We start from the raw sequence: 26,751 nt of genomic DNA, 5'->3' as shown, positions 1-26,751 counted from the left end.
ATATTTGTTGAGTGAATGTATTTTAAATTGAAAGTACATAAGGAAGAGACATTTTGGGTATTTGCTGATTTGCTGAAAATAGCCCATTTTAAAAGAAAGACACGGAACAGCACATCAGAGCATTTGCTCCCAAATGTATAGAACACTCAGATAAAGGTGGAGCTGTGGAAGATGGGATAGTACTAGCTACTGAACAGTCTTATCAAGTTTCAGTGAACCTTTTAAGTTTAACCCATGGCATGATCTGTAGTTCTTTATATATAGAGCCTCCCAAAAAGTATATCTCTATAATTCAGGTGACATCTTATCTTCCATTTTTGTTCCTTTTTTGTTGTTTTTGGTAAGTTTAAGCTTGTTTAGTGTTAACAGTAAAAACATTATTGATGAAAACCCTAAAATGCATGCAAAGTAGAATATAATAAGAAGAGACAGGAAGGCCCTGTTCCAGTGTTTCTTTTTAATGGAAGGTTAAGCTTCACTTATCACATGTACTCGTTAATATGTAAGAATAAAACTTTAGAGTAAAGTCAGGTAAAAATTACTTTCTAGATAGATTAGACCATCCTGTCTGTCATTAACCCAGTTAATTACTAATGAACATTTTCAATTATATCATTAAAAATACCATTAAAAACATGAAGTGTTTAGAGATAAATTTATAAAATTATGTCTCTAAGGGGCAGGCCCAGTGGCTCAGCGGTTAAGTTCTCATGTTCCACTTTAGCAGCCCAGGGTTCGCCGGTTTGGATCCCAGGTGTGGACCTACACACCACTTGTCAAGCCATGCTGTGACAGGCATCCCACATATGAAAAGTAGAGGAAGATGGGCATGAATGTTAGCTCAGGGCCAGTCTTCCTTAGCAAAAGAAGAGAAGGATTGGTGGCAGATGTTAGCTTGGGGCTAATCTTCCTCAAAAAAAAAAAAAAGAATATATATATAGAGAGAGATATATATGTGTATATATATATATATCTCTCTAAGACTTGTACATTGAAAAATACAAAGCATTGCTAAGAGAAATTAAAGAAGACCTAAGTAACTGGAGAAATATATGGATCATAGATTAGAGGAGTCAAGATTTAAAAGATGTTATTTCACCTCAAATTGATATGTAGATCTAATACATTTCTAATCAAAATACAAGCAGGCTTTTTTTTTTTTAGAAATGAATACACTGATTCTAAATTTTGTATTAAAATGCAAAGAACCTAGAATACCTAAAACAGTTTTCAAAAAGAAGAACATGATTGAAGGAATTAACTTAAAAAAAACCTGCATTTATTGGGACAGTTTAATCTTGCTATAAGGATAGATGTAAAATTAATGGAAGCAAACCGAGAGTCCAGAGGTATTCGTACACTTATATGGTCAATTGATTTTTCAATAGGAAAAGGAAATTCTTTTCAGCAGATAGTGTTGAATAACTAGATATTGATATGGAAAAAAACGCTTTGCTCTTTACCTCACATCATCACTACACACTTAGGTGGAAATTGATCATAGATCTAAATGTAAAAGTTAAAACTTTTAGAATACAACATTGGACAAACTATTTCAATCATGGGATAGTCAAAGAATTAGATAAGGCACAAGAAAAACCCCAACAAACATAAAAGAAAACAATGATAAATTGGACTTCTCCAAAATTTTTAAAATTCTATTCTTAGCAGATAGCTTTGAGCAAATGACAAGAGAGCTGGGGAGAAAATTTGCAGTACATAACTGACATAGAACTTCTATCCAGAGAATATGAAGAGCCTCTCACAATGCAATAATAGGAGGACATATCAGAATTTAAAAAGTGGGCAAAAGATTTGAACAGACACTTCACCAAAGAAGATATGTAACATCAGTAGTCATCAAGGAATGCTAATTAAAACCACAGTGAAATACCACTGCATACCACTAGACTGGTTAGAATTCAAAAGATTGGCCTTGCAAATTGTTAATGAGAATGTAAAGCACCTGAAACTTTCATAAATTTCTGGCTGGAGTATAAAGTGGTATGACTACTTTGGAAAACAGTTTACCAGTTCTTTATAAATTTAAACATATTCTTTTTTTTTTTTTTCAATAGAAGACAACTTCTTTTTTTTTTTTTAAAGATTGGCACCTGAGCTAACAACTGTTGCCAATCTTCTGGTTTTTATTTATTTATTTTTTTTCCCCTGCTTTTTTTCTTTCTCTCCAAATACCCTCAAGACATAGTTGTATATTTTAATTGTGGGTCCTTCTAGTTGTGGCATGTGGGATGCCACCTCAACATGGCCTAATGAGTGGTGCCATGTCTCCACCCAGGATGCGAACCCTGGGCCACCGAAGTGGAGCGCGCAAACTTAACCACTCGGCCACGGAGGCAGCCCTAAATTTAAACGTATTCTTACCATACAACCTGGAAATTCTGCTAGGTATTTACCCAGAGACATGAAGACATAAGTCTACCCCAGTACTCATACTTAAATTTCTTATAGCAGCTTTATTCGTAACAGCCAAAAACTGAAAACCCCCCAAATATCTAACAAAAAGTGAGCGGATTAAACACATTTTCATTTTTCCATATAGTGGAATGCTACACAGCAATAAAAAGAATGAACTGCTTACTATGCTCATTGTGTTTGTTTTTGTTGCTCCGTATCAATATTACCACAGACTTAGCAGCTTAAAACAACATACATTTGGGCCAGCCCTGGTGGCCTAGTGGTTAAGTTCAGCATGTTCTGCTTTGGTGGTCCAGGTTCAGTTCCCAGGTGTGGACCTACACCACTAGTTGTCAGTGGCCATGCTGTGGCAGCGGCTCACATACAAAAAGAGGAAGATTGGCACCAAATGTTAGCTCAGAGCAAATCTTCCCCAGAAAAAAAATAAAAATAAAACAACACGCATGTATCATCTCCCAGTTTCTTTGGACAGGAATCTGAGTATAGGCCAGCTGGATTCTCTACTTAGGGTCTCACAAGGCTGCAATTGAAGTATTAGCCAGGGCTGCATTCTCCTCTGGAGGCTTGAATATGGAAGGATCCACTTCCCACATGTGTGGTTGTTGGCAGCATATGGTTCCTTACAGTTGTAGGACTGTGAGCTTCAGGATTTTGTTTGATGTTGGCTTGAGATCACCCTAAGCTACTAGAAGTCGCTGGCAGTGTCTTGCCACATGGGATTCCCCAACATGGCCACTTTTTTCCTCACAGCCAGCAAGGGAGAGAGAGACTCCAGCAAGATGGATGCTGTCATCTTATGTAATCGTGTAGTCACAAACATCCCATTACCTTTGCCATATTTTCATAGATAGAAGTAAGTCACAGGTATTGCCCTCACTCAGGAGGAAGAGATCATACAAAGACATGAACACCAAGGGGCAGGGTTGTGGAGGCTACCTTAAGAATCTGTTCTCTACACAGAGTAACATGGATGACCCTTAAGAATATTATGTTGAGTAAAATAAGCTAAATGCAAGAGTACTTACTGTAAGATTCCATTTATATGAAATTGTAGGTAAGGCAAAACTAATCTACAGTGACAGAAAGTATGTTACTCAGTGGGGGCTGTGGATGGGTTAGGTTGGGTGTTTGGGAAGTTTTAGGGGTGATGGGAATGTTCTATATACTAAACGTGATGCCAGTCACAAGGTTGGATACATTTGTCAGAACTCATGGAATTGTACATTTACAATGGTTTCACCGTACTGTATGTAAATTGTATCTCTGTAAAACTGATGAAGAAAAAACAACAGTAATAACATCACAAAATTTGTAACTTAAATGTGCCAGTTAAATCTAACAATATCCTTAAGATACACTTAAGGATCAGTAACCAGAAAATGATTCATTTCGTAATATGAAGAATTTTTACAGTTAAAAAATGTGGATTTCTTATTTTTATAGTTCTTTATGATATGTCAACACTCAGAATTAGCAAAGATCATTTTTTAAAAGATGAAGCTTTATTACAGTGTCTTTTCCTTAAATAAACAATATATTTTTAATATAATATCTTTTGGATGCAGATTGTTGATAACCTTTCCATAATTTTAGTTCTGAATCTGGTGATAAATGTCTCCTTTACCTTAACCCCTGTTGGCAATGCTTCTAAAAGCGTGTTAGTCACTTTCAGTGCCTGTGGAGATTTGAAGAGTGTATGCTTCATGAAGTATTTTTCCTGCCTGCTTCTTTTAGTCTCTTTTAGTGATTAATGGGAGCTTTAATTTGCATGCTCACTTTTACACTCATTATAGTGTGTTATGTTCCAATAAGAGTATTAAAGTTCAATGAAAATCTCATGCATACAGATGAGAATGCAAATGAACATTGATGAAAGAATGCTAGGATCCTAAGGCATAAACTGTCCAGTTATCTTGCTAAATTCTATTCAAACAATGGTTACATTATAATGAAGACTGATACAGAATCCACCATACAGATATAATTAGCAATGGCCAAATCATTATATGATTTATAATTGATAGAGGTTCAGTTCTAGATTGTTCTGAGGTTAAAAAAAAAGAAATGTAATGATTTGATATTAATGCTTATTTCTATTCCTTCCTCCTCCTAACCTTTGCCAACCTTTGGCAGGACATTTCCTTTGTGGTATGTAGTGATTGGGAAACTAGGGGTGATTATATAAATGAGTGATCCCATTGAGAATTTCCAGCTGTAACCTTTACTGGATATATAACAGTGAATGGCCATCAACCGTCATGTCCAGAAGACATTTCAAGTATCTGGTTATTGTAGAATTACAAATATACAAATTTACTTCAGCAATTGCATTTATCTATCTAGATAAACATCTTTCTCCTTGAGCCATTTAAAACAAAGCTAAAGGAAGCCCTCATATTTTTCCTTAGAGAATAGGGTCCCATAACAGTGAATAGTCTAGGTGATACTTAATACATTATCTGAGTTTATTACATTCTTACGTCTGTGAGTGAATTTTAAATTTATATAAAACCAGTAAGCTTTAGAAAACACATATCAGAGTTTCCTCAACTTATTAATCTACCTTGGGATTTAAAAAATTATTTGTATCCTATTAAGTATTTTTCTTTTTCCAACCTTACAAAAGAACTGAAAATGCTCTTTCATAGACTCATCAATAAGACAAATTGTTGTTTTAAGTTGTTTTTCTCATGGTGATGGTAAGTGTGCATTGTGCCATTATGCTTTTTCAGCATGATCTAATGCCCACAGTATGTGCTCATAGACTCTAGAATACATGTAATCATTGGTAAAAAATGTAATAGTTAATAATGATTTTTAATTTAGATAATATGAAGGTGTTTTTGAATCAAGATATGTAGTTATTGCTAAAAGGATTATACTTAATGGTAGCCCTGGCACAGGGGTTGGCAAACTTTTTCTTTAAAGGGCCAGTGCTAAATATTTTAGGCTCTGTGGGCCATACAGTCTTTGTTACAACTGCTCAACTCTGCTACTGTAGCACAAAAGCAGCCGTAGATAATATGTAAATGAGTAACTGTGGCTGTGTTCCAATAAAACCTTATTTATGGACACTGAAAGCTGAATTCTATATAATTTTCGTGTGTCATGAAATACCGTTCTTCATTTGATTTTTTTCCCCAACTATTTAAAAATGTGAAAACAAGCCATGGGCTGAATTCGGCTTTCAGGCTATAGGTTGCCGACTCCTGGCCTAGCAGTTCATTTTTCTTAATTAACTTTCTAATCTGAATTAAAACTGAAGATTTACTACTTAAAACCTTTTAGAGGTATATGGCCCATATTGAATTATTTTAAAAGAAGCCTTTTTCCTAGGAAAAAAATCCCATAAATATAGATAAGTAACTTTTATTTTGACCATAAAGAGGAAGTTGAAAAATTCTGTAAACCCTTATTTCCTTGATTAACAGAGGAATCTTGCATTGTGAAGCTTTTCTAATACAGGTCAAAATCCCATTACAACAAATTTTTTTATAGTATGATTATTTTATAGTGGAAATATTCATTCAACAGCTGTATAAAGTACCTAATCTTTCAAGGCATTTAGGTGGTAGAAAAATAAATCTCCCATGGATGCATCCTGCCCTTGACAACCCTACAGCCTAACAAGGAATATGAAACCTGTGCAAAGTGTGGCTAGAAATGGATCAAATAGTGGTGGAGTGGAAGTGGAAGCTAATAAGAAAGAGAATGCAGAAAGGAATAGCAGGGGTAAGTTCAGAAACAGGAATAGAAAAGGCAAAATGCTGGGACTATATTAAAAATACATATATGGGATAAGTGCAGGAGAGAACAGAGCAGGGAAAAATAACTAATCCCAGGCCCACAGTTGATTGTTGCTATTTTTATCTCCATAACCATTCAGTACTGGGCTTCTCATGAGGACAGGTCCTCGTACTATTACTTAGATGACAAAAGGCAAGCTGATGGAGGTGGGCTGGTGAACCAACAAAGCCCAGATTTAAAAGCCAGTTCAACCAGGGTTTGATTCCTGGTCTGTTACTCACTAATTGATTACATGAGTTTAGGCAACTTGGTTAATCTTTCTGAACTTTAGTTTCCCAATCTGTAAAATGGGGTCAATAATTCTTGTTTTCTGACATGTAGTTAAGGTTCTAATGTTCTTCTTCCTAGTTTACTGTTCTTTGCTTGTTGCTTACTAAAGTTTGAGAGACTGCTTAGTAGAGCATGGATGGTTTTTGGAGCCAGAGACAGGGTCAGATCTGGATTCAAATCCTGCCATTACTTTTTAACGTGTAAATTTGGGAAAGTTATTTAATTTCTTTATAAAATAAGGATACCTCACAATTCTGTAAAGAAATTGAATTAACTAAAGTGATAAACAGTGGTTTCTGCTTTTTAAAGACCATATTCCCTACAATGTATTTTCTCAGTCTCTTATGTATGCCCTCATAGGCCAAGCAGATATTATTGATCTTTGCTGTTTTGTCTGTTATAAAAAATACGGGTTTATTAAATAATAATAATAGTAATAACTTAGACTTGCATGCTTACTGGATGCTGGACTCTGAGCTAAGAGTTTATATATATTATTTCATGTAACTTTTACGGTAACCTTAAAATGTAGACACTGTTATAATTTCTCTTTTACAGATGGGAAATCTGACGCTTAGAAAATTAAATAAGTTGCCCCAAGTGACACAGCTAGTAGGTGATGAAGTTGGGATTTGAACCCAGAAAATTTGGCTCTACTCTCCAAGCACTATGCTATGTAGCTTCCATATGATTCTGATACACTTCCCTAGAGGCAGCTGCCCCACTCCCTTCCTATTGCTAGAAAGCATCTAGCACAGTGCCCAGTGCCCAATAGGCACATAAATGTGGGCTCTCTCTACTCTGCAGCTCATCATCCCAGTGTTGGAGCTAACCATAGGAGATAGGCTGCTTGCTAGAGGAGATCAGAAGGGAAATCTCTGTAAATGAAAACTTTTTACATTCCTTTCTTCATAAATTGAGCAATAACTAATCCAAATTTCCAGGATAATGTAATTTTGATATTGCCTTGAAGTGTACTGTATTGTGATTTGGCCTGTGTCATAAATACACTAAATCGAATTCAGACAATTATGAGCTATGCTTTTAGATATGAAACTGTCCCCTCTTTATCCTCCCTACACTGTTGTATTTTTTTTATGACGCAAACCGCCACCTAACATTCTACTTGTGTGTTTCTTTTCCATGCCCCCTTCACTAGAATATATGCTACAGGAGAGGAGGGAATTCATGTTAGGTTCCCTTTATATCTCCAGTGCTTAAAGCAATATATAACAGGTGCTCAATAAATATTTGTTGTATGCATGAATGAATAAAATGTTTGTGCAAATTATAGAAAACTTACATTTAAATATTTTTTCTTTCTAGCTTGGATTAGAAGAACAAGAAAGACTCCACCTACTATGGAGGTAAGAATACACAAGGAAAATATTCAAATAGCATGTGTTTATAATGCTGTGTTTCTCAGGTGGATGTTTATACTGCCAGGGATACACGAAGCCTCAGAATAAATATGATACATCTTCCCAAAGTGTTAATTTTACTCCATAGAAAACAATTTAAAACATTTTTATAATAAAATAAATTCCAGAATTATGGGATATAACATAAAATTCATATAGATTGTAAAATGAAATAATAAAAATTTAAAACAAAATAAAAACACTTTTTAGAAAGTTTAGACTTACAGCAGCTTGCATCAGGATGTTTCCCTGGCCCCTAGGAGTTCTCTGTTCTGATATGGATTCTTTGGTGGAAAAGTTTGAGAAACTCTGAATCTCTTGGCTCTATTCAAATCATGCTGTGCTTATTTTGCCACTAATTTTGTATAAAAATTAAAATCTTATAATTTCATATAAATTTAACTCTGTCAAGTATCAGAAGAAACTTTAAAATATACAATTAGTATGTGCCACATAACACTCATCAATTACTAGTTGAATTTTTATTTAAAACTTTAAAACATAGTTTTGGCGGCATGCAGAATAGAAAGCATAGCAATGCTGTGATATATGTGTTTTAAAAACATGGCTATTTCATAATTTTTGTTTTAAAATAAAAGCATAAGGTGTTCTAAAATTGTTTTGTAAGAAATAAATGCATTTCATAGAAGGAAAGTTTCTAAATTCATTTGTATACTGCCTATTCCTTTTCTTCTACTATTTAGGACTTCCCTCCTCTTTTCTCTCCCCTAGTCCCTTACCACTACAAACCCTGATGACAACGTATGCGGGCTCCAACACTCAGTCCTGCTTGTAGAGAGGTGGGGTGCTCCAGGGCAGAACTCATGATGACTGATAAATTGGCATATGTATCTTTACTTGCTCCATTCCTCCTATACAGACCCATCAATGTTGGTCTGGCCAGGGTCTGGGTGACCATATGTAAGCCCATTTCTAGCTTTGTATGTTGCTTCCTGCTTGGCCCTATGTTACTCTTCTCAGACTCTTCTTTCTAATATCAGTGAACTGTGGAATAAAAGAGAAAAAAAGTCAATGTGGTATAGGATGGATGATAGAGGAGCCCTTCTGATTCCCCTTCTCTTGGCCATAGCAAGAGCTACTATTCTCAAAGCAAAAGGTGTTTTTTCTCTCCCCAGAACTTTGAAAGCCTTCTTCCGTGGAAACATTAATATGCAAAGTGATTAGATGGAGGCAACTGCAATAATCAGGCCTACGGCACCACTCCTGTAAATTTTAGGTAATCCTAGCATTTCAAGCAAGCTTCAGTCAGAACACTGAGACAAGTCATTCTGTCCATGGTGCTCACATTCTTGAGTATCTAAAAAGGAGCCCTCTCTTGCCTCTTTTCTAATGTACCATCAATCTTATCGTTCTTTATGCTCTTCTGTACCCTTCCCAACACACACACACACACCCGTTTCCCTCCCTCCTGATTCTTTCCATTGTTTCAGGAATTTCTGTTTCTTTGTTAGCAAATTACCCTTCACCTTTAGTATTTTCCTAGGAACTTTGTCTACCACAGATTTCAACTGAAATCTGCTTGTAACTGAAAGGTAGTGAGTCTCTTCTTTCCTTGAAGTGAATTTTGCTCATTTTCCCACAACCCACAGAAAGACAGTGGGTTCAACTGCTCCTATGTTCCCACAGTCACTTCCAAAATATTCTTCCCTTTTGTGGGCCCAGGGGGTGTGATACCTTTGGCAATTCAAGTATATTTCTCTCTACCTGTTCGGCACTTTTATCTTTGCCAACCTCCAGGCTACTCTCCCACACTGATGCAAAGGTTAGGACCAGACTTACAGTCTTCTCCCTTCAATGTCTTCTCAAGTCCTAGCTGTTCATTCACACTAGTGTCCCTGCTTCAAGTGAACCACCACTTCCATAACCGCACCTTAGTTCTTATCATCAGCAAATGCCACTACCACCTAAAACTTGTAAACTCTTCAATCTCGAATTCTAGATATGTCATATTAAGGGTGAAAAAAAAAAGCCTATTGAATGTAAAGTAACACATGTATACAGAAACCACAAGAATTAAATATATAGCTTAATGGGTTATTATAAGGTGAATTCCACCCAGGGCAAGAAGTAGAACCTTGCCAGCTACTCCAGAATCATGTGCCTCATCCCAATACAACCTCCTCTCTCCCCACAAAAGCAACCCTGAATATGACTTTTACAGTAATCATTCCCTTAGATTTTTAAGTAATTTATCATCCAAATGTACATTATGGTTTAGACTTGACCAATTTGTAAAAACTTCGTATATGTTTTAAATCTCTTTCAATCTATATGTTCCTCCTCCATCCCTTTTATTTCCTTACAAATTTATCTCTTGAAAAACTCAGCCTGGGGCTGGCCCTTTGGCTAAGTGGTTAAGTTCGTTTGCTCAGCTTTGGAGGCCCAGGGTTTTGCTAGTTGGGATTCTGGGCACAGACATGGCACCGCTTATTAGGCCACATTGAGGCAGCGCCCCACATACCACAACTAGAACCACCCAAAACTAGAATATACAACTATGTACTGGGGAGATTTGGGGAGAAAAGGCAGAAAAAAAAACAAAGAAGATTGGCAACAGTTGTTATCTCAGGTGCCAATCTTTAAAAAAAAAAAGAAGAAAAGAAAAACTCAGCCCATTTGACCTGTAGAGTTTGCCATAATCTAGATTTTGCTGATCTTAGGCTCTTCATGTACTTCAGCATGTTCCTCTGTCCTTTGTCTTTCTTCCAAATTGGCAGCTGGATCCAGAAGCTAGATACTCATGTTTGATCTTGTTGTCAAGAATGTAGAAAATGTTGGGCAAGACTATAGAAGATCACAATGGCTGGTTGTCCCCTTTTTGTGATCTTTGCAGGTGCTTACGCTTAATGCCTTTATCAATTCATTGGACACAACTTCATATTCTTCCATGCCTGTTAAAACTAGTTAGTTTTCAAGATGCTACCAATCATTTGAGCTCTCTACTTTTTGTTAAATCTCTAAGTGAACTCCCACCTCCAGATAGTCTTCCATCCATATGACCTGTACACTATGACTAAAGGTTAGCCTGTAGCAATTATGATGCCATTTACAATAGCATCAGAAAAACATATAATACCTGATATAAATTAATCAAAATATATATAAGACGTGTAGAGTTAAAATTACACAATGTTGGTGAGAGAAATTAAAGAAGACCTAAATTAACAGAAATGTCTGTTAATGGATTGGAATATTCAGAATTGCTAAGATGTTAGTTCTCCCAAATTGATCCACAGCAGTAATTCTTATATTTTACCGTGCATCAGAGTCACCGGGAAGGCTCGTTAAAACGCAGATTGCAGTGCCCCATTCTCAGAGTTTTTGATGCACTAGGTCTGCAGTAAGGCCTGATTATTTGCATTTAAAACAAGTTCCCTGGTGTTGCTGATGGTGCTGGTCCAGAGCCACACTTTGTGAACCACTGATCTATTGAGTCAATCAAATGAAAATCCAATTAAAATTCCATCAGGGGCCAGCCCTGTGGCCGAGTGGTTAAGTTTGCGCGCTCTGCTTCGGTGGCCCAGGGTTTGGCTGGTTCGAATCCTGGGCGCGGACATGGCACTGCTTGTCAAGCCATGCTGAGGCGGCATCCCACGTGCCACAACTAGAAGGACCCACAACTAAAAATACACAACTATGTAACGGAGGACTTTGGGAGGAAAAGGAAAAATAAAATCTTAAAAAGCTAAAAAAAAAAAACTCCATCAGACTTGTTTTGGTAGAAATCAACATGTTGATTCTAGAATGTGTATGGAAATGCAAAGGACCTAGAATGGCTGAAAGCAGTCATGAAAAAGGAGATGATAAGTATAGGACATACACTGCCTGGCTTTAAGACTTATTCTAAAACTATAGTAATCAAGACAGTGTGGTACTCACATAAGGATATATAAATAAATCAATGGAAAAAACAGAAAATCCAGAAATAGACACTATACAGACAGTTGGTTTTTGACTATAGCACCAAAGGAACACAATTAGGAATGGAAAGTCTTGTCAGCAAATAGTGCTAGAATAGCTTAAGATCCATGAGGAAAAAACATGAACCTTCATCCCTACCTCACATCATACACAAATATTAATTCACGATAGACAATAAACTGAACATAAAAGCTAAAGCTATAGTGCTTCCAGAAGAAAACATAGTGGAATATCTTCACAACTTTGGGGTAGACAGGAGACAGAAAGCACTATTCCTAAAGGAGGAACATTGATAAATTGAACTTAATCGAAATTAAAAACTAATGTTCATCAAAAGATAACACTGGGAAAGCAACAGACTAAGAGAAAATAATCACAGTACATGTATCTGACAAAGGACTTGTATCCAGACTACATAAAGAACACCTCAACTCAATGATTTTAAAAAGACACAAAGCTAATAAAAATTGGGTAAAAACCTTCAACAGGCACTTCCTAAGATACCATTATGGCCACTAACCATAAGAAAAGGTACTCGCCATCACCAGTCATCAGGGAAACCACAATGAGATACCACTACACACTCACAAAAATGGCTAACATTTAAAAGAGTGACAGCAATAACTAGAGCAACCACAACTTTCATACAGTGCTGGTTGGTGTGCAAAGGATACAACCATATTCGAAAACTAGCAGTTTGTTATCCAAATCAAACTCACACCTACCCTAAGACCCGACAGTATCTCTCCTGGCCACCTTCAAGCCTGAAGGAATTGATTTTCAGGCACACTTCTTGGGAAGCTCTGGCCCAAAGAAGGTCTGATTCTTTGGTGTAGCACTCAAGGCTGCCTGATTTGTGCTCACCCCAATTTTCTAGCTTTCCTACTTATGTTTGTTGTACCCACCCTACTCTTCAAGGAACTCCTTACTGTTTCTCAAGTTTAATGTGTTCTCCTTCTCCCATCAGCTGGCACACTTCTGCTCATGCTTAATTCCACTTGAAAGGCCCTTTAAAATCTTTTGATGCTTTCCTCAACGTTTTTCTCAACTTCTTAATTCGTAGAGTTAATCACTCACTTCTTGTGTAAATACACTGCGTTGTACACCTGTATAACCCTTTGAGTTCAGTATTATAATTATTTGTTTTATTTGTCCATCTTTCTGAGTATATTTTAAGCTATATGGCACAGGGATTATGTCTTATTCATTTGTATGTCATAACCACCTAACACAGAGCCTGATTCATTATTAGTTAGACAGGCTTTTATTGACAGACTTGAAAAAAAAAATCTCAGTGTTACATAAGTATATTACATGGTTTCTGTGACATGAGTTTCAATTTCCAACAACCAACTATAAAATAACCCTGTAAAACTAACATATTTCCAAGTTGAGCATCGCCCGTACTTTTTTCATAGAAATTCACATTTTACTGCAGGTTGCCAAGATAGTTCAGCACTTATTCATTAGAGCAGTCCAAGTTGAATTAACATTTCACAAAATTAATGAGGTAGACTTCTCCCACTATTGACTCCATTCCATTAGAAGCCACGAAAGCAAATATTTTAAAATATTGCTTCTCCTTTCATACTGACAAAACAGTAGGAAACAGAATAAAGTTTTCTATTTGAAAAAGTGAATAAATATATTGCCAAGTATTGACAAAATATATGATTCAGCAAAAGATTTACAGACAGTAGAAGAAAACTCACTTAGAGCTCACTTGCTTCACTGTTAATACATACACTCCATGGAAAAGGAAGAGGAAATTGTAGAAACCAGTAGAGAATGGAGTTGGAGATGGTGGTGCTGTAGTCTAAAGAAAGGCTGGGGCAGCTAGGTAGGACCACACTTCATAGGACCTTGTTTACTTCACCATGTTCTCAGATCTGGGATGGAGGCTCTGAAGACTCAAGTTTGTCCATGTCCAAGGTGATTTGACTCTAAAAGATATCACAGTAACTAAAATACATGTGAGTTTAAAATCATTGCCAGAATTCCAGTATATTAATTTACAGTAAGAAATTAAATTGGCAAGGGAAAAACAGGTTACCTGGTGAGTATGGCATTAGGATAAGGGGAGTTAAGTAAAATAAATGTTTATTGCATCAGGCCTAAAATTGCCTACTGTGTCCATCTCACAATAGGGATTGTCTGATTCATAGGAATGGAAATATTTAAAAAGAATTGGCCGCAATTCCCAATATCTATCTCTATCCTACGAATAGCCTTATGATTTGGAATAGAAAAAATTGCCACTTGCTGGTTAAGGCTTTTGCTCCAATGGGCAGTGTTTTTACGAATTGACAGAAATTGTCTCTGTGATTCTCCTTTTTCCTTTGCTTCCTCATTCTGATTGACCTATTATTTCTTTAATAGTTATGTTGTAGTCAATTGTTGCTGGCCCTGTAGTGATTCTTTTGTTTTACTCTTTTCACCCCTGCTTTGGCCTGTAATGTGTTGATCTTGCAGTTTAGCTTTCAAAGAGGAATCTTATTTCTAAATTCTTGAGGCCCATTTTACTGTTGTCTCCAAGTAATTGACGTTTATTGAGTGAGTTCTCTGTGCTCACTATTATTAGGTTCATTTTATAAGTTACAGAATTTAATGTCTTAAAATTGACATTTTGCATATATAATCCTCCTTTCCCATTGACTTAAATTACAAAGATGGAGTATATGTTCGTATGAAAAAATAGACCCCCACCCCAAACCTCACAACATCCCTTTTGAGAATATAGTGGAAATGGATAAGAAAATTGAAGCATGTTCATACAGTGGGTTATAATATCATTCATTAAAGAGGAATGAACTAGAGTTGCATGTATCAACATGGATAAATTTGATAAACAGGATATTGAGCAGAAAGAGCAAGTTGCAGAAGATTTCATACAATGCGATACCACTTATATAAAATTTGAAAACAGGAAAATAATGGACTTTCAACTAAAGATAGTTAAACACATTAGTTTACTTTCTCTTTTCAAGCCTAATGAAAGTGACAGTAAAGGGATTTATTTTAAAAAGCATAAACTTACAAGGTCATAGAAAATTGAAGAGGCAAAAACAGCAATAATGTTTTGGAAGCTGGAAAGCAGATGAACAAGTGGTAGCAGATTTAGCAAAACTGAGAATGACTCCTAAATCTGGCAGAGGAGAAAGCCCAGAAGCAACCTGATTTAAACCACAGAACCCCAGAATGCTTGGTGCTTGACAATGCCAGGAAACTCTGAGAGTGGAGTTGAGGTTGGTGCTAAAAACAATAACCTGGTTGAAAATCTGTTTAAGAAGCAATTAGATGCTAACCAGTAAGTGTAGAAGAAATAAGAATTGGAAAATCACCATTTTTCAACTATCATTGTAATAATTGTTTCAGGAAAAATCACTAGTGGATTCTAAAACCAAAGCGCCAAATTTTGTTGGGGAACATAGATATTTACATAGTTTCAGGGCATCTCCCTACAGATTAGTAATTAATTACAACGGGAAAAAAGGTACCTTTACACTGGACAAACCTGGCGGATACCACCTTAAGCAGGTGGTCAGAAATTGTACCAAGTAGAACAGACTTGACATCATGTATACCCCCTCGTATGATGCACTGAGAGTAAGACATCATTCATGTAGTATTCTTAATAGCCTTAATCTAATCATGAGAAAACCTACACTGGGACACATTTCATGAAACACCAGACCAGTCCTGTCAGTGTCGTGAACAACAAAGAAAAACTGATCAACATGACAAGTAAATGTAACACATGATCCTAGATTGGGTGAAAAACTTAGCTATAAAGGACAATGTTGGGATAATTGGTGAAATTTGAACATAAGCCATATATTAAATAATAGCATTGTATCAATGTTAAATCTCCTGGAGAAAAAGAAAAGAATGCCATTAAATTTTCCTTTGTGATAGCATGAAACCAGGCAGCTTCTCTACTCAGTTGAAAACTGGAAGTTTATTCATAAGAAAGGACAGTTTTCCAGACAAATTTGAGAGAAGAGGTACCATTCTGAGAAAAGAGGGATTAAATGAAGACATACATATTGAACACATCAAATGAGATTGAATTATAGGTAAGTACATGTAAAATGAACAAATTTCACTTATTTTCCCCAAGAAAAATAAAACTTGGGTAGGAAGAGGGGAAAATAATCCTAGTATACTAGATGGCTCACTTGTTGATAGTGTTTACTCAATATAAATATTGACTATTGATCTACAACTATATTGAGAATATTCGGTCACAAGAAGGATGGGGTAAATCCTCATTTTCAAAAATGAGAAGATAATATACAGTGCTTAAAACTGAAAAATAAAGAAGTAATAATATAAGAATGTTATCTAGATACAATGGAGGGGTTAGGGGCAAAGTCTGCTGTATAGCTATCAAACACTTTTATGGCTCCCTGGTTTGGCCTATACTATAGCGGTAAACTTCAGAGGAAAATATAAAGTAGGGGCCGGCCCTGTGGCACAAGGGTTAAGTTCACACATTCCGCCTTTTGGCAGCCCAGAGTTCGCCGGTTCGGATCCTGGGTGTGGACATGGCATCACTTGGCACGCCATGCTGTGGTAGGCATCCCACATATAACGTAGAGGAAGATGGGCACGAATGTGAGCTCAGGTCCAGGCTTCCTCAGCAAAAAGAGGAGGACTGGGAGTAGTTAGCTCAGGGCTAATCTTCCTCAAAAAAAAAAATAGAAAGTAGTTGCTTCCGACAAGAAGGAAATATATTTCATAATAAGCCTTTTAGAACAATGTGGTTCTACAAACTATGTGAATATATAACTTTGATTTAAAGCAAAGAATTTTAAAAATAAATACAATGCTATAGATGAGGGCTAGCAAAGTTGTTTTTGTTTTTGGTTTTTTGGTGAGGAAGATTGGCCCTGAGCTAACATCTGTTGCCAATCTTCCTCTTTTTGCTTGAGGAACCATCTGTACCAATCTTCCTCTATTTTTTGTATGTGGGATGCCACCACAGCATGGCCTGATGAGTTGTGTGTGAGTCCACTCCCAGGATCCAAACCCGCAAACCCCAGGCTGCCAAGGCAGAGCGTGCAAACGTAACCACTACTCCACCTGGCCTGGCCCTGCAAAGTTTTTCTTCAGAGCACCAGATAGTAAATATTTTAGGCGTTATGAGACAAATAGTCTCTGTCGCAACTATTTAACCCTACCGTTGTAGTGTGAAAGCAGTTATAGACAATATGTATACTAGTGAGTATGGCTGTGTCCAATAAAACATTATTTACAAAACAGGTGGCAGGTGACTCCTAGTTTGCCAACCCGTGCTGTTGATCAGTGATTTTCAAACTGGGATACTTTTGCCCCTGGGTACATAAAGACTTCTTCTGGGACATACAAGTATGGATAGCTTTCAAGAAATTAATTTCCATATTCTCTCTTTCCATATGTAGTCCTTCCTACAAATGATCTACCTCAGAACTCCTTCTAGTCTGCCAGTTCTCCTTCCTGACTTCTTTCGTAGTCATCTGTCTCCCACTTTTCAAAAGAAAAGCTTATCCCTTGTCCATACTAAATCTTACTATGGTGCATTGCCTTGGGCTTTAAAAAACCTCCAGGGCACCAAATAAAGAGACTGTTGGAGAGTCAGTCTCTCCTGAGGGAGAGTCCCTTGAGGGCAAAGCAGAGAAAGCTTCAATAAAAGTTATTGAAGGGGGCAACAGATTATTTCATCCAAGCGACAAACTCATGGCAAGGCTCCATGCCGTATAGTTTCTCTGTCAAGCGAGCTAGCTAGGTATCCATGTATCCATCTTAAAATTAAGATTCACAAGTGAGAACGTTGTCATAGGGATGCGTGATAACACATTTATTTGAGTTAAAAATTGTCAGACTTTTTCTGACAGAGAGTAAGTCAGATTTGGCTGATTAGGTTTGACAATGAGGACTGGCTTTGCCAATTAAATTATGTGGTTATATTTTTCATAAATTGAATAAGCTAAACTGCAGCTCCAAGGCTTTGACAGAAACATGTTTAAAGCGTGCATTCAATACGCAATAAACTGGAAAATACATCCCTTACCATTATTTGTCAGCTTAAATGTACAAGTGGTACATAGTTTTCAAAAGTCTTAGGAAATAAGCTTGCAAAAAATTTAGAAAACCACTGCTACTGTCGTTTATGGATGTATAAAATTGAGTATAAGTCTATCTTTATATGTTGGTTTACTCTGTGACCATTTTATTAAATAAACAAGAGTTATCTGTTTTCATCATTTTCCATTTTGTTAATTTATTCGGGATTCTAGGTATCCAACCGTAGTCCACAACTTGTTTACACTTAAACCCGTTTTAATTCCAATATTCTAATGAAACTGCTCTTCCTAATGACAAGACATTTAGATAGACAAGAAATGATAGGCAAGAAATTTAGAGTAATCATTCCCTTTGGGGAAGGAGAATGTGGGGGTGTCATAGAGGGCTTTTGTCATATCTTTAGTGTTTTATTTCTTAAGTTGGATGGTAGGCACATAGGTGTGTATTATATTATTAGCTATATTTATTTATACACATGAAATATTTTATTAAAACATACAAAAACCCTTGTAATCATATGTTTTAAGAGAACATGTTGGGTCCCTGATAGAAAAATAAGATATTGAGAATAAACTGAAAAATGAAATACTTGAAATTCTAAAATACCAAAGGCACTTAAGGAATTATCATACCAGTATGCATAAGAAACAGTCAATGTGGCTTAGTTTTTGGAATTTCTTTTTAAACCCTGAGTGCTTGTATAGTTTTTTTATTCATTTAGTTACTTACCAAGCACCTGGTATGTGTTTAATAGCTAACATAATTTCTTTGTAGACTACTTGAGTACATACCAACCTGTGCTAGATACCATAACTCTGTTAAATTATGTTTAGATTCTGTTTTTAGTGTCATTTTTTCTCTCCTCTGTGGAACTGAATTAGTCTGATTCTTTAAGGTTGCAGGGAAGAAACATTCACATATTGCCTTCAGAAATTGGATCTTATTGCAAATTTACACAGGAACATTATGTCTTCAGTGGTAGAATCATTCTGGGATGTTTGGTATTCAGGACTGGAAAGGATATTTCCTGAGCTTGATCAATGTCGCATTCTTTGTGTACCTACTAGTATTTCTTCCTCCCCAAAGGAAAAGATACAGGTGAATGGGTTTATCACCATTCACAATGAAAGGTCCCTGTTGGGATACTAGTCATTTGACCTCTGTCATGCCTAATCCATTTGTGCCTGCCTTTGACCAGGGAAAGAAGCAGGCTTGTCCCCATTCAGGAGTCCCTGAAGCTCTGAAGTTTATACCTGCCAGTGTAATTGTTAGGCACTTTTGTAGCTCTCTGGCTTGGTCTATACTGTGACTTGACTTGATTTTTTTCCTTTGTTTTATTAAAAAATTAATATAACAATAATTTTTTTAACAGAAATAATAAAATACCCCAAATCCTATGGCTGGTTGCACAACTCTTAACTTGAACAAGTTAATTTACCCATGCATACATTGGTACATCATTGTAATTTTGGTACACTTATTATAGTGTATTCTGATGTTTTCACTTCACTTATTGTAATAAATGAATAAAAACAAGCACTTGAAACACAATAGCATAACACTTAGAGATGCCTTTTCTATGTCCTTTCTTTGGTATTGACCTCTAGCTTTGTAAAAACTAAGAAATATAACATTTATCCTGCTTCTCTAAAAAAATATGGTAAGAAATCAAAGTGGTTATTAGAGTGTTTTGAGCTCCTCACAGTCTGTACTCTTAGCCAATAAGCTATTATACCCGTCAAATTGTAGGTATTTATTGTGCAAGAAATTTTTATGCTACTTTGTGTTGTAAATCTTTTTAGTTTTCAAAACATTAATTTTAGGTGAGTCGTACTAAAAAGTTATCTCTTGTGGCTAGCCATGTGGCCTAGTGGCTAGGTTCCTCGTCTACTTCGGCAGCCTGGCTTCATGGTTTCAGATCCCAGGCTCAGACCTAGACTACTTGTCAGTCATGCTGTGGCGGCAACCCACATGCAAGACAGAGGAAGATTGGCACAAGTGTTAGCTCAGAATGAATATTCTTCAGCCAAAAAAGAAAAAAGTAACATCTCAAATTTCAAGCATCCCACCTCTCTCAGTCTAAAAGGATTCTTCTTATATACTTCTGTACAAAACTTAGTTTTAAGTTCAAGCATGTTCTTATTCTTAGCACGTTTTTTCTGCTGTCTTGACCTTTATCTGACTTTTAAGGAGACTATAAAAGGTTTTTTTTAAGTTGTATATAAATTGCTATTATTCATTATTTTTAGATACACTTGTCCTCAGGTTCTTCTGAGATTCATCATAACTCACTAGGTGTATATTAAAAAGTGTACCGAATTAGTTCTGAATAGTAAGCCTTCTGAGTCGTATCATCAGTCACGAAGACAAATCCCATTTGGATTTTAAAACTGGGCTCACATCCAGAGTGAAAAAGGTTAGGGGAGTTAAAATGATGTTAGGGTTTTTTTTACTCCACACTTTTTCTCAGTTAACTCACCAAAACATTTTCTTGTGATTTTCTTCTTTTTCTTTTCATCCTGGAGAAGTAATGATTTTCTTCACAATCTGAATTTTAAAAAAACAAATTACTGTTGATCACTTTTCTTAGATGTAATTTGATTTCTTTAAATGGAGGGAATAATGGTGTTCAAGAAAATTGTGTTGATTGTGTTGGTGATGTACCCTCTAGGATACCAAACCATAGTTGATTGCCTCTGATTTTATTATGTCTTTAGGCATGCCATATTTTATTCTCAAATATTTATTATGACAGTGATAAAATACTATACTCATTTGCTAAGTGTATGTTGTTGCTATGGTAATAAAGAATTAGAGATTTTATGTATTTTTTCTGATATACATATGTTCATGGTGTTTCATATGTTCAAATATACTTAATTTCCTTCTCAAATATCACATTCTGGTGTCACTGTGATGCATTTCTTTACTAGTATTCTAAAACATGAGTAAATGGATGTGTCATCTATAGCAGAGTTTTTCAATTTATATGTTACCTTAGTGGATTGTGAAATCAATTTAGTGGTTTATAAGTAATTTTTCTTTTTAATGAAGTAGAAAAAAATATGAAATAGAAAATAACAGCATACAAAACCTTACTAAGAGTAAGTATTGTTTTCTGAAATTCTTGTTTCACATACACACATGCACATATGTTTATGTAACAAGTTGTGGTGGAAATGTATTTCTTACTGTGATGGTTAATTTTTATGTGTCAACTTGACTAGGCCATAGTATCTAGATATTTGGTCAAACACTAGTCTAGATTTTGCTGTGAAAGTATTTTTTTAGATGAGATTAACCTTTAAATCATAGTCTTTGGGTAAAGCAGATTACCCTCCATAATGTGGGTGGGCCTCCTCCAATCAGTTGAAGACTTTAAGAAAAAAAGACTGACATCCTCTGAGGAAGAGGGGATTCTGCTTGCAGACTTCTTTTGGACTCAAGCTGCAACATCAACTTTTCCATGGGTCTCCAGCCTGCCAGCCTACCATGAAGATTTGGACCTGCCAGCCTCCACAATATGTGAGCCAATTAACTTAAAACCAATCTAGCAATCCCCCCCATATATACATACACATACGTATGTGTATATCTACATACATACACACATATATACAAATCTTACAAATCTTACTGGTTCTGTTTCTTTGGCAAGCCCTAATAACACTCTCTAAAAGTCATAGTCCAAATAGTTGAAAATTATTAATCTTGAGAGTAGTTTTTTAACCTTGTTATATATATAAAATACTTAGCCAATGCCTAGCTCAAAGTAAGCGTTAAATAAGGGATGGCTGCTATTTTATTATTTCTAATTGTTATTATTTAAAACTCCATAAAAATCCTAATTTGTTGTGAAGTTGTACAGAAATAATTCAAGCTCTACACTCATTTAAACTATATCTTATTTTATTTTTTTGAGAAAGATTAGCCCTGAGCTAACGTCCACCACCATTCCTCCTCTTTTTGCTGAGGAAGGTTGGCCTGAGCTAGTATCTATACCCATCTTCCTCTACTTCATATACGGGACGCCTGCCACAGCATGGCTTAATAAGCAGTGCATAGGTCCGTGCCTGGGATCCGAACCAGTAAACTTCAGGCCACTGAAGCAGAAGGCGTGAACTTAACAGCTACACCACTGGGCCACCCCCTAAACTATCTTTTTTAAAAGATTAATCTGCATTTGATAATAATACTGTGGTGTTTTGAATGTTTGCTTTGCAAAAATTCTTAGGAAATTTTCCACTAAGTTTTTGTCTCTCCATTTATGTGGTCTAAGAGCTGTCTCTGTTTTTTCCGCCATAATATTTAGAAAAATTCAATATATTTGGACTTTTGAAAAAATAATCTTTTTCTGTAGTTTGAAATGACTTTAGATTCTCAATCCGAATGGAAAAACGGACAGGCATGTAAGAACCCTGTATTGGACGCCTCTTGTGCTCTACCTCACATCCTCTTGTCCTTCCTTTTTCTCCAGCCTAGCTGCAGCTACCGTCATAGGTGGAGCCTCACTACAGCTCTACTGAGTAGCTTTAGCCTTCTGCTTGGACGCTGTGGCATGGGCTGTCTGTGGGGAACCAACCTGGAAATATTGAGAAGGTTAGCCCAGGTAACCATTGACCCATGGGGGATAGGAGCTAATGGATAATGCTCCCTTTCTGTCCCTTGGCAAACAGTTCAAGCTCATTCAAGCAGTTCAGACACATTCAACATGACTCCTCAGAAAGTTCCAGCAGGGATTGGGTCCTGGTAACCAGAGCATTGACCAGCGGCAGAGCACAGCTTTGTTTTGACTTTCCTTCTCTGTTTTACTCTCTCCAGTATCTTATTCCTCTTCCCTGGGATCACTTGTTCAACAGAAGTTTCATCAAAACCAAAATTGTTGTCTTTAGCAGACAAAACTGAGCCCAAAATTTAAATGCTCAGCATCAAGTAATTAAATTCAGCAGGCCAACTCATTTTGTAACCTGAGTGCACATTGGTCCTCTGGCACAAAATGATATGCTCCTTAGAAATATTACTGAGAGTGTGTGTATATCAGATGTACTTGAAAATTTTGTGACCAAAATAGTCTCTGTAAAATGAAATTCTGGGTTATCATTCAATATTTGCCCAGGTACTGAGATTAATTTTTCAGGGTCTCTGTCTTGGCCTACAAGTATATCTGAAGCTTAACTCATGCAGGAGTCCAGTGACTTTTCTTTCCCAGTAAGAATCCTGATTGTACTTTTCAAGTTTGATAATAGAGTGGCCTCCTTACTACTGTCCATCCGGGATTAGAAGCAAGTATCTCCTTTCCATCTGGAACACTGACCCTCTGCAGAAGGATGTCTTAGGTTATCTAAAGTCTTGATCGTTTCAAAAGCTTGGCTGGGGGAAACCATGTCTAAAGAAGATCTAGGATAGAACTTCCCAACTGGTGAGCCAGAGCTGTATTAGAGACGTGCCCATGAAATTGGTGCTCTTAGTCCTCCAATGACCAGTTGCTTCCTGTTGTTAAAAAAGTTGGGAAGAACTATCTAAGGCAGTTCTGTCTACTAGAAATATAATCCTAACCACAAATAGAATTTAAAATTTTCTGGGAGCCAAATTAGAAAAAGTAAAAAGAAATGGGTAAAATTAATTTTAATAATATATTTTATTTGACACTCTATATATAAAAATATTATCATTTCAACATGTAATAGTACAAAAAATTATTAATGAGATGTTTTATATTTTTAATACTAATCTTTGAAATCCAGTGTTTATTTTATACTTAAAGCATATCTTAATTCAGATTAGCCACACTTCAAGGTGTCATTGGCCACCTGTGGCCACTGGCCACCACTGAACAATGCAGATCTAAGGGATATACTGTATACCTACTTGTATCAAGAGAGATCATCAGAAATTTAGCTCCTCCATCAAGTTCTAGTTTTTATGTTTTAGGCCTTTGATTAATATCAGAAATTTAGCTCCTCCATCAAGTTCTAGTTTTTATGTTTTAGGCCTTTGATTAATAAGTGAAAAGACTAGAAGATGATCATTTCTGCATCTGTTTGAAAGCTTCTACTTAAGATATCAGTTATTTTGCTCTTTATCTCTTAGTTAAGCATTCTTGAAAATGTATTTCTCATAGAAGACTCTACCAGAAAAAATTTTTTTTCCATCTCAAAGAATAAATGTTTCTTTTTATTAAGTAAAAAGAACTATATAACTTATTTTGTTTTTACTTTTTGCCCTAGCTATTAGGAAGTTCAGAGTAAAATATAATGTTAAATTACAGTAACTACATTAACACTTGATAATTATCAGATATCTTTCCTCCCTTCCTCATGGTCTGACTCCTTTAACAGATTTTACATGTGCACACCCATGTGTGTGCGTGCGTGTGAATATGTGTGTAAGCCACCTCAAATCCTTAAAAAAACAGAATCCCTAAATTGATTGACGAGATAAATACACTCCGGATAGAGAGAGAGATGTTTGAGCTCATTGTGTTAAATGTACTACTCTGTGGTTTTTGTCAGATGGTCAGATGTGCAAATTTTAGTACTCGAGTGGCATAAATGCAGTGGACTTGACATACCGATGATAGTAGGGAGCTACAGAGCATATAGATTACTCAAAGAAAGGCATGAGGCATTTCTGTGTTCGGTAGGAGAGAAGGAGGATAGATGTAGATATAATTAAGAGATTTATTTATTTCACAGAATTGGCCTACACGATCGTGGGAGCTGGCAAGTCAGAAATTTATATGACAGGCTGGCATCCTGAAAATTCTCAGGTAAGAGCTAATATTGTGGTGTTGAAAGAGAATTTCCTCCTCAAGGAGCTCTGTTTTGCTCTTAAGGCCTTTCAGTGGAATGGTTGAGGTCCACCCAAATTATGAAGGATATCTCCTTTACACAGAGTCAATCGATCATCATAGATGTTGACTCATCTACACAATACTTTCACAGTAACATCTGCGTTAGTGTTTAACTGAATAACTGCGTACTATGGCCTAGCCAAGTTGACACAGACAACTGATCATCACAGATGATAGTTTTTATATTTTGATAATTAGTTTAAATTACATTTCTTGCTTTAAAATCCAGTGAGTTTTGAACGCTCAGAAATTTTGATCTTCAAATTCCTGGACAGGAAGGTATGTGTGTAACCCAGTGAAAAAAATCTACTCACAAGAATATGATTAATCTTTTAGGTACTAGTATTTGGGCCATTATAATTTTTTTTTAAGATTTTATTTTTCCTTCTTCTCCCCAAAGCCCTCCCAGTACATAGTTGTGTATTATAGTTGTGGGTCCTTCTAGTTGTGGCATGTGGGATGCCGCCTCAGCGTGGCCTGACGAGTGGTGCCATGTCCGCACGGGCAGTGCCATGTCCGCACCCAGGATCTGAACTGGCAAAACCCTGGACCCCAAAGCGGAGCACTCAAACTTAACCGTCGGCCACGGGGCTGGCCCCCTGGGCCATTATAATTTGAATCATGTTTTTATTCTGTTTTCTTCTAGTTATTAGCATATTTTACAATTTGGAATTTCCTTAAAGGAAACAACAATTAGCACATAAACTGGTGTTTTATTTGTACCTTTATTTTCCAAGACAATTATTTCTTAATTTAGGCAACATTCTGTCTTTAATACAGCTATCAATATGAGAAAAACTTGCTGAAGTTCAGATTCTTATTGGGAAATAAAAGACTTGTGAATATGCACATACTTATAAAATTTAAGTACGTTATCTTTTACTGGTAAATGCTATGAATAAATTAACCCATGGAGACCTTAGTTCAAAAAGTTATCCCAATTAGCAATGAAGGTGTAAATGTGAATCTAATTAATTAGTTGGCTTAGCCTGTTTCCAAGTTAATGTCCTGTTCATATGCTTTGCCTTTATAAACACATTGTATGAGAATGAATTTTAAAAGAAAAGAAAATTATAACATATACCATATGATCTTGACTCTGTTATTTTTTAAAGTCAAGTCTGTGTGTGTAGAAAAAAAGACTGGAAGGAAACATACAAAATTATGATGGTTATTTGGGTGGTCAGTTGATTTTATTTTCTTCTTTATGCTTTTATGTATTTTATGAATTTGCTACATAAAGGAAACACTTCCCTATAATCATAAAAATATTCAACTTTAAAAAGGAAATTAAGAATGCCAGCTTAACGGTTTCTTCCCAGTAAGTGATCTAACAGGTGGTGCCAAAGGACATAGAGAGGAAGAGCCCACCATAATACCCATCTCTGAGCATTGGGACTGTGCCTTGACTTCCTTAATTTAATACCAGTCTAGGGGCTGGCCCAGCGGCGCAGTAGTTAAGTGTGCACGTTCTGCTTCAGCAGCACAGGGTTCGCCGGTTCGGATCCTGGGTGCGGACATGGCACCACTTGGCAAGTCATACTCTGGTAGGCGTCCCACATATAAAGTAGAGGAGGATGGGCACAGATGTTGGCTCAGGGCCAGTCTTCCTCAGCAAAAGAGGAGGATTGGCAGCAGATGTTAGCTAATCTTCCTCAAAAAGAAAAAAAAAAAAGTAATACTAGTCTCTCATACTGAGGCTGTTTTATTTGTACCCTTAGGGAAACAAGTGCTCTTTGTTACCATCACAAAAGTCATTTCAGTCCAACGAATATTTATAAAGTGCTGCCGTGTTATTTATCAGATCATTAACACTTTCCTGTCTCACTCTAACAAGACTGTTTATATAAATTAACTTTTACTCTTTCTTGCTTTAACCTTTTATGTACTTATTTTTCTGTACCTAGACTTTTGAATGGTTATTGTTTCCAGTTTCTAAAGATTTTTATCCAA

The 26,751-nt window shown here is 36.3% G+C and overlaps 1 protein-coding gene across 7 annotated transcripts in view; it reads left to right on the top strand.

Annotated features, from left to right (window-relative positions):
• Positions 1-26,751, top strand: part of NDUFAF2 (NADH:ubiquinone oxidoreductase complex assembly factor 2) — a 149,310-nt gene that overhangs the window by 97,902 nt on the left and 24,657 nt on the right. For 2 of the 7 annotated variants that reach the window (XM_014865774.3, XM_070519625.1), the window contains exon 3: positions 7,843-7,883. In XM_014865774.3, coding sequence (XP_014721260.2) covers positions 7,843-7,883 — 41 coding nt within the window. Of the gene's footprint in view, positions 1-7,842; positions 7,932-21,374; positions 21,471-22,422; positions 22,555-24,640; positions 24,715-26,751 lie in introns of all 7 variants that reach the window. The other 5 variants (XM_044772113.2, XM_044772117.2, XM_070519626.1 and 2 more) reach the window with 5 other exon arrangements.

The sequence above is a fragment of the Equus asinus genome, chromosome 10 (genome assembly GCF_041296235.1).
Source record: "Equus asinus isolate D_3611 breed Donkey chromosome 10, EquAss-T2T_v2, whole genome shotgun sequence".
NCBI lineage: Eukaryota > Metazoa > Chordata > Mammalia > Perissodactyla > Equidae > Equus > Equus asinus.
This window is presented reverse-complemented; position numbering and strand designations above follow the sequence as displayed.